Source organism: Podarcis raffonei, chromosome 8 (genome assembly GCF_027172205.1).
Source record: "Podarcis raffonei isolate rPodRaf1 chromosome 8, rPodRaf1.pri, whole genome shotgun sequence".
In the NCBI taxonomy this organism is placed as follows: Eukaryota; Metazoa; Chordata; class Lepidosauria; order Squamata; family Lacertidae; genus Podarcis; species Podarcis raffonei.
In genome coordinates this window covers 23,693,929-23,712,562 of record NC_070609.1, presented here as the reverse complement: position 1 = coordinate 23,712,562, position 18,634 = coordinate 23,693,929, and the positions used below count along the sequence as shown (strand labels likewise).

Sequence of the window (18,634 nt, the reverse complement as noted above, 5' to 3'; positions counted from 1 at the left end):
CTTAAAACATTTCTATTGTTTTATCTCCAATCTCTGTGGGCCTGATATACTTTCTCATCATTAGTCCATGCACTGCTAACTTTCATCAAAGCCCAGCACAGCCGTTCTCATTTTATGCTTATGTGTGTGTGTGCTAATGCGTATAAACATACAAGCTTCTACACTGCCCAAGTCTAATGTGTGAAAGCACCATATAAGCTATTAAAGCAATACCATGAAATACCCCAGAGGCTGATATAGCAACACTACGTGACTGAACAGCTTCAAGAGTGCCATAGCCTATTACTAAGCTCCAGCAAAAATCTCATCACTGATCAGAGCTAGAGAATTTTATTGGAAACGAAAATCATTGGCATTTCAACGGTCATTACACGGTTCTGCAAGAACAGGTTTGCAATCAAATACAATTTGCCTTCATTTCAGTTACAACAGTCTTGATATAAATAACCAATTTTAAAGTAGTCTTTCTATGCGTTATATACAGATTAGGAGGATGACACTTGAGGACTGCAGGCTGCATCTGACACATCAACGCTCTCGGAAAGTAACCTGCAAAGTGGTAACTCCAGGGGAAAAGCCTTGGTAGGCTGGATACAGCTCATGTTGTCCATCGCTAATGGACCAACAATGTGAATTAGAACGCACTAGACATTAAGAGGGCTAGTAGGCAAGCCTCACTTTTCCTGAAGTCTTGACCAGATCTGTCTTCCCATATAAAACTACGCCACTAATGTACAATCACTTTTATGCCTGATTTTGAATGGTGGGAGCACATTGCTACTTAAGACAAGGACAAACACAAGAAGTGTTACAAGTGGAAAAGAAACAAAAGAAAGATTTGGAGGAAATGGACATGTTTTGCTGTCCATAATTCAAAAGCTGTTCTCCATCTAAAGAAGGCCAAATACCTCCTAATTATGCAGTAGTACCTGATCCTAGAAAATGCAATCAATCTGCAGAAGCAGAGCTGAAGTGCAGAAAAGCCAGCAAAAAGTGTGCTGTAGGAGGAAGAAATTTGAGCACACAGCAGCTTTTGTACAGTTCCTTCACTGAAAATCTAGATCAGGGTACACTGAGGGAAAGTCTCCCTAGGTCATCCTCCACCCCACCTTCTGCCATGAAACCAGTGTTTCCTAGTCATATAGAAACAAGAGCTTTAATCTTCCACCACCACTATTACTGGATAGTCTGGGTCATTTGACTCCCACAGTTCCCCCTCTGCCAAGCTGCAGGGCATGGAGCTTTGAAAAAGTTCAGTTCTCTAGTCTTGGGAGCCCTCAAACCAGCTGGGCCTGATCTCCATCTGAACAGGCTGTGTACAAATTTCCCCATCAGACCAGCTTCACATAACAAGGATCTGTTTAGCTGATACATAGGGTTTCATGGAAGACTCCAAAGCAGCTTGGTAGTTTATCAGTGGGACTTCTTGGCAGGCTGGAGCTGTGAGCTGACCCTTACGAATGAGATCACACAGATCTTCAATCATTCCTCTCAGTTTCTCTTTGTCTGTATACAGGAAACAAAGCAGAGTATATATTAAATGTTCTCAAAAACAACTGAGCTTACATTGAACAAGTCCTGGCATGAGAATGAAAAAAGCAATGCTGCTAATAAATCTACTGCTACTAATAAGCAGATTTTGATTGTTTAGAAGTAGGGAAGTCAAAAGTGACACAAACAACACATGGATGTTGTTCAGGGCAGAGATACTGAAATTCCAACTTGAGCTGGAGGCCGTGATGCATCTGAATACTAGTCGCTGGAGACCACAGAAGGGGAGAGGGCCCTTGCCTTCAGATCCTGCTTGCAAGTTCCATAGGCGTCTGTTTTGCTACTGGGAGAAAATGATGCTGGACTAGATGAGCCATTGGGCTGATCCAGCAGGCTCTTCTTATGCTCTGTTCTAACACAGTTCAGGATACCTCTTTTGTGCGCTGGATAGAACAGGAGTGGTTTCTTTTGTTGTTTAAACTAGAGCTTGATGTTCAGCAATTGGAGTCAGGTGCAGGGCAGTGGCCTGTGAGGTGGGCTAAGATGCCAAAGAGTGGCTCAGGGGGCAGAACGAATCATCTACAGCATACTACTGGTATAACATGCAACTACACATTTACATTCATTTTACTACAGATCAGAGATTCCAACACTAAAACCGGATAGCAGAGATGCACAGGAACCATCTTGAAGTCAGCTAATGCCTCTGACGATAAGAGGTTCTCCAGGGTCTCAGGCAGAGTTCTCTCTCATCAATATACGGGACCACACATCACCCTGCTCCTTTCTTCCAAACCCTATTTCACCATTGCACATTACCATCACTTACTCTGTGCGTTGTCCCGCTTCCACTGGGTCATCCAAAAGCCACGAAGTTTCACATCCTTAAAGATCAGTGCACTCTGCAGAAAAAAGCAGAGGGATTATGAAAACCTTGCAATATATTTTCTTTTTGAGGACATTTTTGAGGACAACATGACCTGGCATGAGAATGGTTTTGCCCCATAGATGCGAAGAATTTGGCACTCTGCCAAAGAAAGAGATGACTCGTTGCAAGGAGAAACACAGCAGGAATAAGCTATTGCCCCTTAACAAATGGAAAAGTGCAGAAAAAAAATAAGTAAACCACAGAACTCTCATGGCTACTCACCACAGGGGCTGTTATAGGCTGCTTTGACATTCCACCATAGGTAACCATGGTCCCTTTGTGCCTATAGGAAGAATTAGCAGTGAGATTAGAAGATTAAATGGTCGGGCTTTTCCATTTCCAGACAACGAGCATATCCTCTTACTTCGGCACTCAGGTCTACTTTGTTGACCAGCTTCTCTCATCTCCTGGATATCTGGCTAATTTTACCAGGATTAATTTGTAAGCAGCACAGCCCAATAGTTCACAGTAAACAGTACTGCACAAATACCAGAATGCCATTCCTTTTCCTCAGAAAAATGTCTTAAATTTAGATCAAGCAAAAAATTGGGAAGGTGAGTTGGGGTAAGTGCATAGGGGCCCTTTCAGAACAGCCTGCTGGATCAGGCCAAAGGCTCACCTAGTCCAGCATCCTGCTCTTCTCACAGTGGCCAACCAGATGCCCATGGGAAGCCTGCAAACAGAACCTGAGCACAGCAGCACTCTCCTCACCTGTGATTTCCTGCAACTGGCATTCAGAATCCACCCTGTCTATTGCCTAAAGTCTATGACTAAGAGAGATCTGTTCCTTTCGAAAGAACATCTGCAGGTTTGTGGCCCTGGGCAATTGTCTGCCTTTAAATAATAGGGTGGCTCCTGGCAGTGCATCTGCCGAACCTGGCAGGCCTTCAAGGTAATTTCAAGTGGCTACACTAAATTATGGAACACAAGCCAGCTTTGATCAATAAAGCCCCAAACTAGTGTGGTCCCAATTAGGATACCAACCCCCTTCCTGTGTCCAGTCATGATGACAACTAAGTTTGCTCAAGAGTAGGTTTCAGTTCTTCCATGATCCGTGTTCAAACAGCTACTGGGCATAGGAGTCTCTCGTGGATGATATAGATTTAAAACTTCATTCCCTTGGAACATGAAACTCAAGCATGCTCAAGATTCAGCAGAAGAGACCCTTTAGCACTGACAGGCATTTGAAAGTTACTAGCTCAACAAGTAAGGTATTCAGTGTCTTTTAACACATCTTAATTTCTCTCTTAAATGTTACCCATGCTGAACCTCTGTGATAATGATCAATATAACTACAATTAAGACTGCTGGGAGCTGGAATCTCATATCCTTGGGAAAACTCTCTCTTTTTTACATTAGGAATAAAGACTTTCAATTCACCCACAATCTTGTTTCTTCAAGAAACCTGAGTGCACACACCCAAGAGAGGATTTTGTAAATCTGCACTGTGAACTAGAGGATTCCAGCCACAAGCAATACTATTTAAATAAATTTATTTAAATATTTATCCCACAGCAGTTCACAATGCAAATATTTAAAATGTTTAAAATATGAAATATACAAGCAGTTAAAAACAGCAAGACAAAGGCATTTAGTAAACACTTAAAAGGCACCCCCAACAAATAGCTGAACTTACTGCAGGTGACGCAGCAACTCAGTGGCACTTTTCCCTCCAACGCCATTCAAAGCTAATATGGGCCTAGGGATTTTCTGGAGAACAAGAGATTGCACAGAAAATAAGCTCCTTCTTTTACTGCTTCCCCCCTCACCGCATGTGTTTGCTGCTTTAGCTTCAAGATGTCAACCTTTCAGAAGGGATTCTCACAAAGAGACACATACACCTGATCCTGGCTCCTTTGGTGTCATTCAATACAACTTTAATCAAGACTCCTATGAGCTGGAATCTTTTATCTCTAGGATGCAACTGAGTTGATTTTTTGAAAAGATTCATGGTTTGGCCCACAATACGAGGCGGCAGCTTCTGGGCAGACAGGAGGAAAAACAGAAAGGAATGCAGAAAATCTGACTTCAGTTTTAAGGGGAATAATTGCAACTGAGGCTGTTTTTTGTTGTGGTGTCAGTCCTAGGCCACCTCTGCCTGGCCACTCAAATTTTTGTCTTTGTTCATATTTCATTATCTTCCACTCTACCACCACCAAACACCCTGTCTTCTCTGTCTGTTTTATTTCATTTATTATCAATCAGTAGTGATTCACTGTGGCAACCCTGTTTTCCTTTGCCATCTCTGTCCCCCAGAAATCTGGTTTTCACTTATACCTTAAACAGCTCTTTTACTTCCGGTTTTCTCAGCATCTCCTCTGTGACGACATGGTCTGCTCCAAGGGACTTCAGTCTGTCTACAAGCTCCTGGAGATTGGGTCTGGGAAGAAAGGGCAAATGACAAAGGAATCTAGTTAATGTTAAGACCCACTGTTTACCATGCCATGCTGCACAGTAGTGAGGGAGAACATCTTCTTGTACTCGCCATCATGTGAACCCAAGTCCTCATTTAGTGAGAGAAGGAAGAGCTTCTGTTGTTCTTCCTGCAGTCAGTCACTGAAGCAGCTTCCTCAGAATAAGTTGCTGAGGGAACCACTTGCCAATTGCTCAGACACCTAAGTAGATTATAATCCAGAAACCATAGTGTGGGAGCCAGCAGCTATGCCACTTCCATTTCTCTCCTATTCTCCAAAATAAATCCCTTTTAATTAGACATCCATATGCCCACTTTTCATTGACTAGACACAAGGGAGTGTTTGGAAGAAATGTAGTCAATTAAACGCTTTTAAAAATAATAATAATATAGTAGTTAATAGTAATTATTATTATTATTATTATTAACTAAACTCAGACACCCATAGGTTAATGTAACACTGCATGTGAAGCAGTGAAGAGGTGGGAAAGCTGGGAAGAGGTGAAGCAGATGTATAAAATGATGCCTAGTGTACAGTTAGTGGCTAAGGAGTTGTTCTTCTTTCACCTAACTCATTGGGAGCATCCCATGAAGTTGAATGGTGGGAGATTCAGAACAGGGAAGAGGAAATATTGCAAATAGTTAAACTATGGAAACTGATGTACTGAGGGCAGCTAATTTCAACAGCTTTCAAAAGGGATTAGGCAAAATCATGGAAGATAAAACATGATGGATACATACGACCTCCAGTATCAGAATACTAGTTGTGGAGAATACTAGTGGGAATGCGCTATTGTGCTCATGTCCTGTTTGTGGCTTTCCATAGACATCTGGCTAGCTATTGTGGGAAGAGAACACTTCCCTTAGATTAGATGGGCCTGACTGCCCTGATCCAGAAAGGCTGTTCTTACATTCTTGGAGTAGGGCATATATTTGGCCCTCTCCTCATGCTGCATTAACCACACTGAAGGACAAAGGTAACATACCTAAACTGTGACTGTCTTTTGCCCCCAGAGAGGACAACAGCAATTTCTGGGGAGTGGTTGAGGATAAAGATTTCAATGAAGGGGTGGGGGGAAGCACAGATGGGAAAGGTTATGATTCCCCCTCTTCTATTTTTAAAATTATTATTACATTACATTTAATCCCACCTTTTTCTCCAAGGATCACAAGGTAGCATACATAGTCCTCTCCCTCTCCACTTCATCAACACAACCACTCTGTCACAGATTAGGCTGAGAAACAGTCATAGAGAAGTCACAGAATCATAGAGTTGGAAGGGACCCTGAGGATCATATAGTCCAACCCCCTTTAATGGGGATTGAACCTGCAGCCTTGGCGTTATCAGCACCATGCTTTAACCAACTGAGCCATCCTGACTGGCCCAAGGTCACTTAGTTAGCCTCATGGCTGAGTGGGGATTTGAACCCTGGCCTCCTGGGTCCTAGTCCAACATACTAAACACGACACCACTCCAGTTAACACCCCCTCCAAAACAGTCTCTGTGGCAGTTTTAAAAGTTTTCTTTTCTTTAAGAAATTGTGGAGCTCTTAATTTGCACCTGGTTTTGTCTGTACCTGCTGAAAGTTATGCTACACTTTAAAAAACCTACATTATGATCATGTGGCAGGACTGTAATGCATTTCCCTGCTTAACTCTAACTTTAGGAATTGCTACCAAGAGAATATCCTCTCCTGCCAAGCCAAGTCAAGCAGCAACTAGGGGAGCTGTTTGGGCCAAAGCAAAATAGAAAAGATATGCAGAATGAGCAGTTTCACTGTACACTCACCTATCTCTGACCACATTTATTGTTTTGAACCCCTTGGCTGCTGCGATCTGGATGACGGCCTGCCCCACTCCACTATTGGCTGCATTTTGGATGGCTGAATCGCCTGCAGACAAACAGATGCATCTCTGTTTAAGATTCCCTTTCATTTCCTTTGGTGGAGTTTGCTAATTTTCATTCTTGTCTGTTACAGAATATAAAACACAAGAGCAACCCTGCTGGGTCAGACCAAATGCTTCTCTAGTCCATCATTCCGCTCACAGTGGTCTATGGGAAGCCCACAAGCAGGACATAAATGCAACAGATTCTGAGAAGCCACAATCCATGTTGCTCTTAGTAGGAATCCATCACCCCTTTCAGTCCTAATTTGAAGAGTTAGCTATAGAAATGATAAAATGGTTGACCACTGCTAAAATCTTGTTATTTCCATCAGCAGCTATAGATTCTGGTATCAATGTCTGTGGTAAATCACTACTGGTTGATAATAAATGAAACAAAACAGAAGACAGAGTGTTTGGTGGTGGAGGAAGAAGGGATGATAATGAAATATGAATGAAGACAAAAATCTGAGTGGCAAGGCAGAGGTGGCCTAGGAATGAAAGCACACAAGAACCATACAGCCTCGGTTGCAATTATTCCACTGCCCGAGTTTCACTCTTCCCCCTCCTTGTTTCTGGCCACATAAAGTCACTAGGGAAAAACAGAACAAAAATTCATCTTATGCTGCTTCTCGAACAGGCTCAGACTTGAACTTTGGAAATTCTCCCAGGGGATGAAATTCATGATGAAGGAGCAATAATTGAGAATACCTGTCGACATGATTATGCTGTCCAGACTAAAAGGTAATTAAGATGAGCAAGGCAAGTTAGAGTTCTTTTGCTCATCCCTCACCTCTATTCCTCTCTGCATCCTTGCTAGAGAGTCTAGTGATGCATCTTATAACTCAAGTACAGACCCGCTGGATTATAACAAAGGGCCAGTGGTTTCTCCAATGGTCAACCAGATGCCTCTGTGAAGCCCCAAAGCAGGGCATGATGTCCAGTTGGTAAAGTTGCTCATGATGTACAAATATTACAAAACACATTGTCGGTACACACCTGGCTTCAAGACCTCAAAGTCTGACAACATCCGATAAGCTGTGCAGGGGTTGACACTTAAAGTGGCAGCGCATGTTAATGGGATATCAGGAGGAATTTTCAGCAGGGTCTCCTCACCAAATATTGCCTCTGTTCGCCATGTTCCTGATTTGAGGGATTAAAGAAAAAAGTCCAGTTTGGGCAAAGAGTGCAGCTAGAAACAAGCAGCTTAAGTTAGAAGCTTCCAGTTCAAGAAATAGGTCAAAAATTATGAATAGCTCAATTCCTGCAAGCTAGTGGTTTCAAAATGTTTACTGACATGCCTAAGAGCAAAGAAGAAAATAAATTGAGTTTTTGCCTGTTGCTGGGTCACAAATCTTTTCTTGGAAGAACATCAGGGCTGTTCTTTTTTCAAGCCTAAGTAGGTATGATAAGAGAACTGATTGGACCTCCTGATTTTCTGTTGTTGTTTAAGAGGTCAACATACTATAGATATATATGAAGCAGGCAATGTCCATTGCAGTGCACAACTTTTAAAACAACCCCCCCCCCTATTTTTTTAATCCCTGATTTCAGAAGTTTCTCTTTGTCCCATGGCGAGAAAATACAAGAACTATTGCTGAAGGTCACATAATTAATTTTTGGCTATCCACCAAATGCTGCAAACTCTGCCCACTTAGGCATAAATTGTAAGTTGATTGATGAAAGCAGGTGGGTGCTACTGTATCTTCATCAGAGATTTTCAAGTGCATGTCTTTGTAGATGTACAGCAAAAGAGGGCATCTTTCTTTAAACTGGGGAATCAGACTATCAGACGAGTTATGGCCCTTGATGAGTATGTTTCCTTTCTCTTATCTAGTTGCAGAGCCAATTTTTCCTCAGTTAATTGTTTTTAAAAAGTTATTCAAGCTCACCAAGTCCTGCATCAGCTGGGATAACCAAATCACCTGGCTTCAGAGAAGTCACACGACTCCCAGCTTCAATCACTTGTCCAACTCCTTCATTCCCACCAACCGCAGGCAAGTCAGGCAGAGTAGCATACGTCCCTGCAAGATGACAACTATACCATAAAACATCCAAGCAGTTATTGGGAATAAGCCAATATTCAGGCTTGCTTCATTTTTTCTTCATATTCAGAAACAAGATGCCAGCATGTGACAGGCACATGAGCATTCGTTACTTATGACTGAAACACCCATCTTTCAATCAAAATAGTTTCCAAGGTGGTTAACAATGAACATAAACTAAAAGACAATTTACAACTTAAGTAAACAAAAAGTGGTAAATCTGTCACAGCAGCAGTTGGAACACTCACTCTCTGTCTCTGTGAATGAAGTTGCATCCTTCTCCCAGGTCCCTAGTTCAGGGATGGGGTTCCAGCTGCCTCCCAGCTGTCATTGGTTTCTTTAACTTCCATCAGTCCCATTCAGCATTGCCAGTGGTCAGGAATGATGGAAGTTGTAGTCCAATGTTTGGAGGGTTTGGAGGGTGTGGGGTTTACAGGTTTTGCACACCTGCTTTGGATGTTCTGGCACCTTCATATCCTCCATGCGCTCCTAAACACAACACATAGGGGACCTTCACCCCATGCCAGAGGCACAAGGGCCAATTCCTCCACAGTCATTTTAATTTGTTGCTGTTGAACAGGGTGCGGAAGCTGGAACAGCTGAATGGCAATTACTGCCTTCTAGAACATGCTACTGCCTAAACCAGTCAGAGAAAAACTGGGAGGAGCATGTTGGGAGAGAATCTGAAAAATTGAGGGGTAAGGAGAACATCTCTTCCTGCTACTTCTTGCTTTCGCTCTTCAGTATTAAGTGAACTGATTCACTACTGAAAAGCACATATGAACATTTATGCACTTTATGGGGCTTTGCTGCCTAAATGTATTTGGTGGCCAAATCATTCCAAGTATTTAGACAACATTAATAACTTGCATGGCACACAGTGACAGACATGGCCCTTAGAAAACATTGTTTTCAGAGATGGAAAGGAATTCAACCTGACTCAAATTGTGTGTGTGCACGCGCACACACGCAGAAGAAGGAAAGTTGGCCATGTAACCCCTGTGGTATATTCCACAGGGTATATCATTAAATTTAGACAATCTATTTTGCCTTATTACCATCTGACAGCATTATATGAAGAAATGATATGGGGAGCAAGAATGAAACTGTCTGCATGCAAGCCAAGGTTACCTTGAATCATATTGATGTCAGATGGATTGATAGGGGCTGCAATCATTTTCACATTGACTCCAGAATCCCCCAGCTCTGCCAGATCTATCTCCTTTAGGCTGGAAGGAAAGGCAGACAAAAATGCAATATTATGCTTAAGGCTCTTTCTCACCCATGTGATTCTTAAGCACTTTGATGGATTTAAATCTGTCTTTAAAGTATTCATCCATCAGGTTCAACCTCTCATCCGAAAGAGAACTTGTTTAAGTACCATTCAAATCTTCTGCTAGCATCCTTGTGCAGGAGCAGTTGTGGACCCTTTCTGGGTTCCTAACCAGTTTTATATGTGACCAATGGGTATCATTCATTCATTGAGATTTTCTGAAAACTGAGTGATTTTCCCAACCTGTTGCATTCTAGTATTTTCTGTATTCTCCTATTTTATCTTATGCCATTTGTTTCTGTTTAAAATGCATTTGCAGCACCACCCTATAACACTAGCAAAGCGCTATTTAGGATACTGTGTTAATTCTGGGATAGGAAACAGGATCTGGCTGGCAGGCTAAATCACGAGCTCACCCACCCTTTGAGGGCCATTTTGACAGGTGGACACAGCTACCGACTCATCAATCTGGTAGCATCACCATGATGTCAGGCGATCCATTTTTCTTTGAGCTCAAGTTGTGCTGCAAAGGAAGATACCAGCCAATCCAAGCAGAGCTTTAAGTCAATGCAGATCAGCTGATTGATGCTGTCTTCAAGCTCCACTTCTGGCAGAGACTGATGTCACTTGGGAGCTCCGATTCAGAGCTACTGAGCGGAATCAATCCCAGCAGGGCTTGCATTTGGCACCAAGTTTAAAAGGCACCAGTCGCCAAGGAATAATCAGGAGCATATTTTAAGCAGACAGTGGCAGGGAGAAGCAGCATCTTTAATGAATGGGACTTACTTCTGAGTAAACCCATATTAAAGCTCTCACCCGTAAGTCTAGGATTTGACAGATTTTTAATGGGGGAAAATAGTGTTATGTCAAGTGCTATATGAAGTCAATGTTGTAATTCCAGCTGACTTGTTAGAAGCAGTGTCTCTGAAGCACTAAATTGCTATGGTGAGGAAGCAACCAACATCCTTCTAAAGAATGCACATGGAAGACCTAAAATGTGCTACCTGGCATCAGTGGGATCCCTTTACTGGCTTTGGCCACATTATACCCTTTGCAAAAGAAACCTTGGCTTCCAGCTGCTTGGACACGGTAGGCAGCCAAATTAATTCGCTGCATCTCCACTGAAGCACCTGCCCAACACACTAGATTCCTGAATCGAAGAATGACACACAAACAGGCAAACACTACACCCCAATGAATTGGTCCATCATCTGATCTGTCAGCAATTCTGTTGCTACCCCAGAGAGCAGAGTGGAAAAGTTCAGTTCTTTTGCCCTCAAAAGAGACCAAAGCATCTCAGTAATTAAAGGTTAGATTCGACAACACAATAATGAAAATTAGTTTCAGCTAATAAGGGACTTCCCTAAAGGCTTTGAAGTGTTATAAAAACCCATCAGCAAAAAGTTTGTCTATATTTAGATTTTTTAACCCTGCTTTCCTGCCCTCGGGCTTTCAAAGCAGCTCACAGTAAGAACATCACACAATAGCAAAACACAGCAAAAATGACACTACCACATTACAAATCACAAACCAGACTAATACAATTTGAAAAGGCAGCCACATCACACCAAGATCATTCACCTACAAAGCCATAAAATACATGATAAAAACACACACAAAAATGCTTGAAAAGGCAATTTAGAAAGCAGGTTGAATCTCAACAGCTAGAACAGGGTGATGAACCTGTAGCTCTCCAGATGCTGTTGGACTCCCAACTCCTATCATCCCCAGCCAACATGGCCAATGGTCATAAGATGATGGAAGCTGTAGCGCAACAACATCTGGAGAACTGCAGGTTCCCCCCTCCGCATCTGAGGTACAGCAATCTGTTAAACATATTGGAAATGTAACTTTTGAAATAGACAGCAGAAGACACAAATGTTCAAAAAATTTTAGCCCTTGGACATTAGCATTATTTGACCATGCAGAGGAGGGTCTCTGAAAATATGTGTTGAACCTCTGTGTAAACAGAGGATGAAAAAAAACCCCTTTTCATTCATCCCAAGTCATTTGTGCTCCATGGTGGGTATTTCTGGGCACGGTTTCCAAGCTTGAACTCTCATAATCACTTCATTTTTTATTTTTTAAAAAACAGGAGTAGCCCCTATTTACTGGTGCCTGCCCCTGGTAAAACACTTTGGGTTTTTGCCTTTTGCAGAGAAATAAGACAGCTCAAAGAAAGCATGCATAAGATTACAACTATGAAATGTATGTTGGGATGAATGCGGTGAGACAATGCATCCCATTTTTACCAAAGGCTACAATCCTATGCATACTTTTGAGTTAACATGTCAGGCACCAAGTGTTCATTCTAATAAACAGACTTCCATTTTTTAAAATGTTATGGTCGGTTTACTAACACACATTGCTTTGAAGCCAATGCAGGACAGGCTACTGCAGAGTAAATCAATATAGCCTACAGCATAACGTTGTCCTGGCTGTTTTTATTTTGCTGTTCAGTTGTTTAGAAAGGCATTTTATTGTTGCCACTGTAAGGCTGCTATCAGTGCAAAAGGCAGGAAATTATTCTTAATAAAAATAAACTGTGGGGAGGTCAGAAGTTCTGAAGTTACAATAAAATAATCCACTGAGGTGTGAATATATCTGTTACATCTCTCAATGACGGTCAATGTAGACGGTCCCATATACGGCACAGGGACAGGGCACACTCCAAACTATGAGCCCTTACTCTTAACAAATAGTATATACATTTAGTTAATGTTGCCACATAAGATCATAGGGATCAGATTCTGAAAAATGCATTTTTAGGTTGTAAAATAATTTCCTTTCACAGCAGCGTTTGGTACATCTTAGACACAGAGCGAAATGTTTGCCACAATGTTATCCATCACTGATGGATTTAGCACTGATAACATTGTTTAATCTTTTCCCACAAAGATACAAGCCCCACACCGCTGGAGCTGTTGGAATTAAAATAGGTTTGGCTGTTTTAATAGACCTGTTCCAGCCGTTTCCTCTGAAAGCATGACAACTCTTTTCAGAGGCTTCTGATCCTAGTGTTCTAAAACAACCGATCACAAACACAATTGCTCATTTGCAGCCATTAATGTCATGGGGAATTTGTGTATAGACTCTTAAGTACAAATACCAAGGCCCTTGTTCAAGTCGCAAGTAGCATCTGTGCTGCAGTTAGGGAGGCTTTATAGCTTAGCTCTGTTTGGAATTATTGCTCATGTGTTTGGACTTAACTGAAACAGAGTAATCCATCATCCACATGACTCAAGTGGTTACATTCTGTTTGCCTCTGCAGCTTTGTGCTGTAGTAAAATTCATAGCGTATTTTACCTGCATGATATTTAATCTCCTTCCTCCCACAAAGAGCCCGCTTCATTTTCCCTTTGTTGCAGATTCATGCACAAACTTTCCTCTCAACTGTTGCCACACACTTGGGGTGGCCTTGCCCCACCCCCTTTTTAAAAAGTGGGTGAGCACCACAGCAATGTTTTGTTAGCGTAGTAATTGCTCAGACACTGCAATAGCTCACCTTCACCTGGAGACTTGTTCATTCTATGTCAGAGATAAAGCAACAATTCCTTTAGGATCTTCTAATTTTTAGCTCCCCAGGTTTGCATAGGGACTGAGACACAGCAACTTCCTATCTGCCCTCAAACAGGGGGTGGGGAGAGGAAGACCTGGGATTTATATTAGTGGTAAGATTTATAAAAGTGATTTATAGGAGTGGTTTCTTTGCAGCAGCACTCTACATTTAGCACATGGGTAGGGTACACAGAGACACCATTGAGGGTAAAGACTTTGCTTACTCTGTCACACAGTGGTGTGATGGAGGGGGTCTGTGGGAGAGCGTAGCTCTAAGACTTTTTCCTTCCAGGAAAGGAGAGATAGCATCATCTCCTGGAGCACAAAAATAACTGATGGACCCTCCTTGCTTGTTACTTCTTGATGCATCCTATCATAGAATCCAAATCAGAGTTGGAAGGGACCCTGAGGGTTATCTAGTCCAATACTCTATAGAACCAACAAACAGCAAAATCCAGTAAAAAAAATAGCAGCTGTATTAAATAAAAATAAGCAGGGCAGGAACCACCCACTGAATGCCCTAAATAGAACATGAAACACAGACTAACAGGGGTCTTAAAGGACAGGTGCCAAACAGCCATCTGAGGGCATGTATTCAACACTAGACGTGCCAACACAGAAGAGGCCTTACCCCTGGACACCACTCTTTTAACTTCTGAAAGTTAGGGCACCTAAAACCTCAGAATACGATCTTACGGAACAGGAAGATTCTTCTGGAAGGCCAGCTTTCAGCGTGTCAGCAGGGTACATCCCCTCAACTGTCTTGCCATCTGTTGTTCATCTGGTCATAGAACGCCAAGATTAACTGAATAGAAAGCTTACTCCTTCACTTGCAGACTCCTATTTTAGCTTCCACTTCTCTGCACACTAGAAGTAACAGAGGAAGGAAGGGTTTACATATTACCCAATATTCACTGTACCTCTGTACACAGAGAAGACACACAGTAACATCCCTGTCAGGACAAATCTGGAGGGTGGTGGTGGTGGTATAAGAACCCTTTCTGCACCACAACAGTACAGTTGGGAACTGACGTGAGCAGTCTGCATCTTAAAAAAAGTAATTTAAAAAAGTAGGCAAATGGGGGGGCACTGAATACATCCCACAGGCTTGCCACCCCTGCTTTTAAAAGGAAAAGAAAGAACATTTTGTGATGCTATCATAGCATAGTCCTCTATAAACCATAAGATAGCACTGTGACAGGCACACATGGTTCTTTCATGGACCAAGAAGGGACTTCTTAGGCCACTATTTTTTTAGTGACTAAAGGCATGTGGTTAACAATATATCTTATAAGATGCCAGATGTGCAGCTAGTGTAGCTGGTGCTGAAAAAAGTAAAATCCAGTAGAGAAGACCGTTTAGTCTGAGCCCTTGATCTCAACATTTCTGAACAGACCAGATTTCTTTTTTTAAATTTATAGCTCCCTTGAAAAATTGATGTTCTAATGGAAATGCGGACAGACCATTAATTACTACATTGCCAGCAAAGTATGGCAGGAACCTAATCATCCAAATTTGCTCAAATTTATTACGCCATTCAGCTGAATAATAGTCACTCGCTTCAACTGATCAAGTAAATTATGTAAGAAATCCATTGCTTAATCTACAAGATGCTGGGCAGGGAATTTTATGGCCAATTGTCATATTTGATTTCCTTTCAGGACAGAAATTAAATATCACTGTGGCACTTTCAAGAAGTAACACGGGAATCAGGGGAAGAGAGTGCAGAATCAATTTACCATAACTAAACAGGGACAAGTAGCCTTAGCAGCACATTCCAAAGTTTTTATATCAACATTGCAACAACTTTCTCCAGCCTTCACTGCTTCTCTCATAGCCTCTGCTGGCACCATTTTTCCTCACCTATTGTCCTAAATAGATTTATAGCCTTCTTCATCCCCAGTCAGACCACTAATAATCTCTTCCTGCAGGTTGCCCATGATGACAACCCAAGTTGCACCCTAGGCCCCTCAGATTGCCTTATCAGCCATGTTTCCTACTCTTGGACTAGCATGTGGGAGGTAAGATACCTTCCTGCTAGGCATCTAGAATGCTTGCATACTAAGCAAGTGTACCTCTTAAAGTTTATTTCTATTGACTTTACCTGTCCAGTAGCCCAACATGACATAAGTCATAGTTCTGATACCATTCACTCAATCTTCCCCTGCCCCTTGTGGGCCAAATTTGACATGTTGGTGAGGTCATTCACTTGTCAATCACCTGATGACTCTCTGTGGGGACTAGATTGCACCGTTGATCCCTGTACAAGGTAGGCTTGAAGTAGGTTTAAAGACCCATCAATGTCAAGCCTGCTTCTTGTGTGATCAAATTATCCATGTTGAACTCAGCTGTGCAGCCAATTCAGCCTTGTGACGTCTAAATATTTTAAAACATACTTTAGTTGTAATAAAAACACAAATATTCAAAGCAAAGATGCATGATCTAATTCAAAAAAACTATTTATGCTACATTTTGGAACCCGAAGCCATTACAACTTAAACAGCAGAAGTTAAAATCCATATTTCCAGGTAACTAAAGAAATTTGGCAGTTTATTTTTTTACAACTGGATCTAGAATTTCTATACTATGCTATAATCTTGTAAGAAAATCTGAAATTCAAAACTCAGGTTCAAATTAGAAATGAGCTATCATTAGAGCAGAATCAGAAGTTACTCTTTATATCTACGATTTTGTGTGTTTGGAGCTAGCTGTCTCTCTGCCACAAAGTCTAACCTACTATTTTAGAAGCAAAATCATGCATTTTGAACAGTAAGAGAGCTCTCACTCAAAATCAGATATATTAATAATAATATTATAATAATTTATTTATACCCCGCCCATCTGGCTGAGTTTCCCCAGCCACTCTAGTATTCATCTTACTATGACTATGCTCAAAGGATTTAAAATCCTACAGTTAGCTGGACATTGACTTTTAATCCCACCTAAAAAGTTATACTTGTAGGCTTGATTATCCCTGCCTTCCTTCAAAGTAAGAAGGAAGAAATGTCACTCCACTGAGTATTATATCTGACACAAGGCAGACTTAATGTCAGACCTACTTAACACAAACATTACCTGCTTGCGTACTTGGAAGATTTCAGTAGTTGACTAATCATTTATATAGGCCAACTCCCACTCCCAAAAAACCCCAGAATAAAACCTGAACTTTAAATAGTCACTGAGACTGTAACAGCTGGGTGTTTTGGCCATATATGGTATGGCAAACACATCCCCATGTCCAGCACAGGAGTATTGTGCCCAGTTTCCAAAAGGATGTGATCTCCAAAGCTACTACCGGTATATTCAACGTCCCTTCAACAAGAATGGAAAAATGTTCGCAACAATCTAGTAAAAGATGCTCAAGAATGAGGTTCTAGGACCAGAATGTAAAATCTTACCATAAGCTACACAAGGTTGTTTCAATTATTTCACTATTTAAATGTTTTGCACATGCTATCACTGAGAGCTGATGCCCAGCAGCTGAGAACTACTCTGCAGTTGGGGTCTTTAGTTTACCAATTCAGAAACAGCAATCCGTGATGGGCAAATCTGCAACTGCAAAGCGTGGAAATAAACTTCCACACACGTCCTCATCATGAGAACTGAAATATTTGGGGATACCTCTGAATTGTTTTACTTCTGTTGCTCTTCAGGAAATAGTCAATGTGAATATAAGGCAACGGCTGTGACAGTGCAGGAGCTTTAGGGCCTCTTGGAAGTCCTTTGAAATCTTGATCAAGCTTTGCAAGTTTAACACAGCCACAAAGGCAGACACTTACCAAAAAGAAGGAGAAACCAAGGCTAGGTCACCAATTACCAGGTTCTATATCCCAGGCCATTACATCTTAGAGAAGGTCATATAAAAAGAGCAGGGCAGTGGGGAGTGCAAGGAGGAAAGGAAAATTCCTAAGTACACAGAGGCCAGTTCCAATGCACACACAAAACCAGAACAAAAGCTTAAGTTCTGAAATTGCATTTTATTTTTATACCATCTTCAATGATGTAATGATTACAGGTGATGAAATACCATGCACCTACACTCAGGAGAAGCTCTAACTTTGAAAAAACTTAACACCCTAGGTAGGAGAACAGCCGAAGCATGTAATCCCTCTCTTCCCCTACGACTTAAATACAGTGGTACCTCGGGTTAAGAACTTTATTCGTTCTGGAGGTCTGTTCTTAACCTGAAACTGTTCTTAACCTGAAGCACCACTTTAGCTAATGGGGCCTCCTGCTGCTGCGCCACCGCTGCACAATTTCTGTTCTCATCCTGAAGCAAAGTTCTTAACCCGAGGTACTATTTCTGGGTTAGCGGAGTCTGTAACCTGAAGCATCTGTAACCCGAGGTACCACTGTATTCTCTTTCTCCAGGCTCCCCTCGCCCTAGTGCTTCTTGCCATCATGCCATGCCATACCTACGTGAAAGGCAGAAATTCAACAGGTACAGCCTCCCCCAGCCCGGGCGATGCACTGGTACGGTAGTGGTTTCCCGCTCCACTAGCTTAATTCTTGCCCATTCTGAGGCTGCAAACCCAGGACGCCCTGAGCTATATAACGCAGCCCCCCACTAACCCTACGGAACACAGTGGGGCTTTTCCACTCCAAGCAGACGTCTATAGCGCCGTTGGGCTGTGTGGACGTGGCTTCTCCCCACCGCACCTGCTGTCTCCATGGCAAAGCGGACGCCCGGCCCGGCCCAAACAGTTCCCTCCCTTACTTTAGGACCTGAGCCGGCTCCCCATGCTGCTCGTAGACCAGCCCGCGAGGCCGCGCCCGGGCAGCTGACGCCGACAGAGCCCGGAGACCGGCGCTCAACAGAGGCCGTAACGGCCGAGCGCAGCTCCCTCGCGCCGCCACAGTCGTTAAACCCATAGCAACCGTTTCCGCGGGTGGCGCGCGGCGATGACGACAGCTCTAGCGTTTCTCGCCGGGCTGTATCAACGCGCGTCATCGCCACGCCTCCCTTTACGCCACTCACGTGGAGTGGGAGGGGCTTCCCTTTCTCTGGGCGGAGTGGCACGTGACCGGCGGAGGCGCCGGCC

The 18,634-nt window shown here is 42.5% G+C and overlaps 1 protein-coding gene across 3 annotated transcripts; it reads right to left on the bottom strand.

Moving 5' to 3' along the window:
* Positions 1–314: 314 nt before the first annotated feature.
* MECR (mitochondrial trans-2-enoyl-CoA reductase) lies at positions 315–18,505 on the bottom strand. Of its 3 annotated transcripts, none has more exons than XM_053398520.1 (10): positions 18,310–18,505; positions 9,893–9,990; positions 8,609–8,740; positions 7,716–7,859; positions 6,622–6,724; positions 4,697–4,799; positions 4,056–4,129; positions 2,642–2,702; positions 2,321–2,393; positions 315–1,506 (listed from the first exon to the last, which is right to left on the bottom strand). In XM_053398520.1, the coding sequence occupies exons 1-10, from the start codon at positions 18,462–18,464 to the stop codon at positions 1,343–1,345; spliced, it is 1,107 nt and encodes a 368-aa protein (XP_053254495.1). In that variant the 5' UTR covers positions 18,465–18,505; the 3' UTR covers positions 315–1,342. The 3 variants fall into 3 exon arrangements, with proteins under 3 accessions (XP_053254495.1, XP_053254496.1, XP_053254497.1); XM_053398521.1 differs by lacking the exon at positions 18,310–18,505 and adding an exon at positions 18,012–18,277; XM_053398522.1 differs by lacking the exon at positions 18,310–18,505 and adding an exon at positions 14,289–14,307.
* Positions 18,506–18,634: the final 129 nt, after the last annotated feature.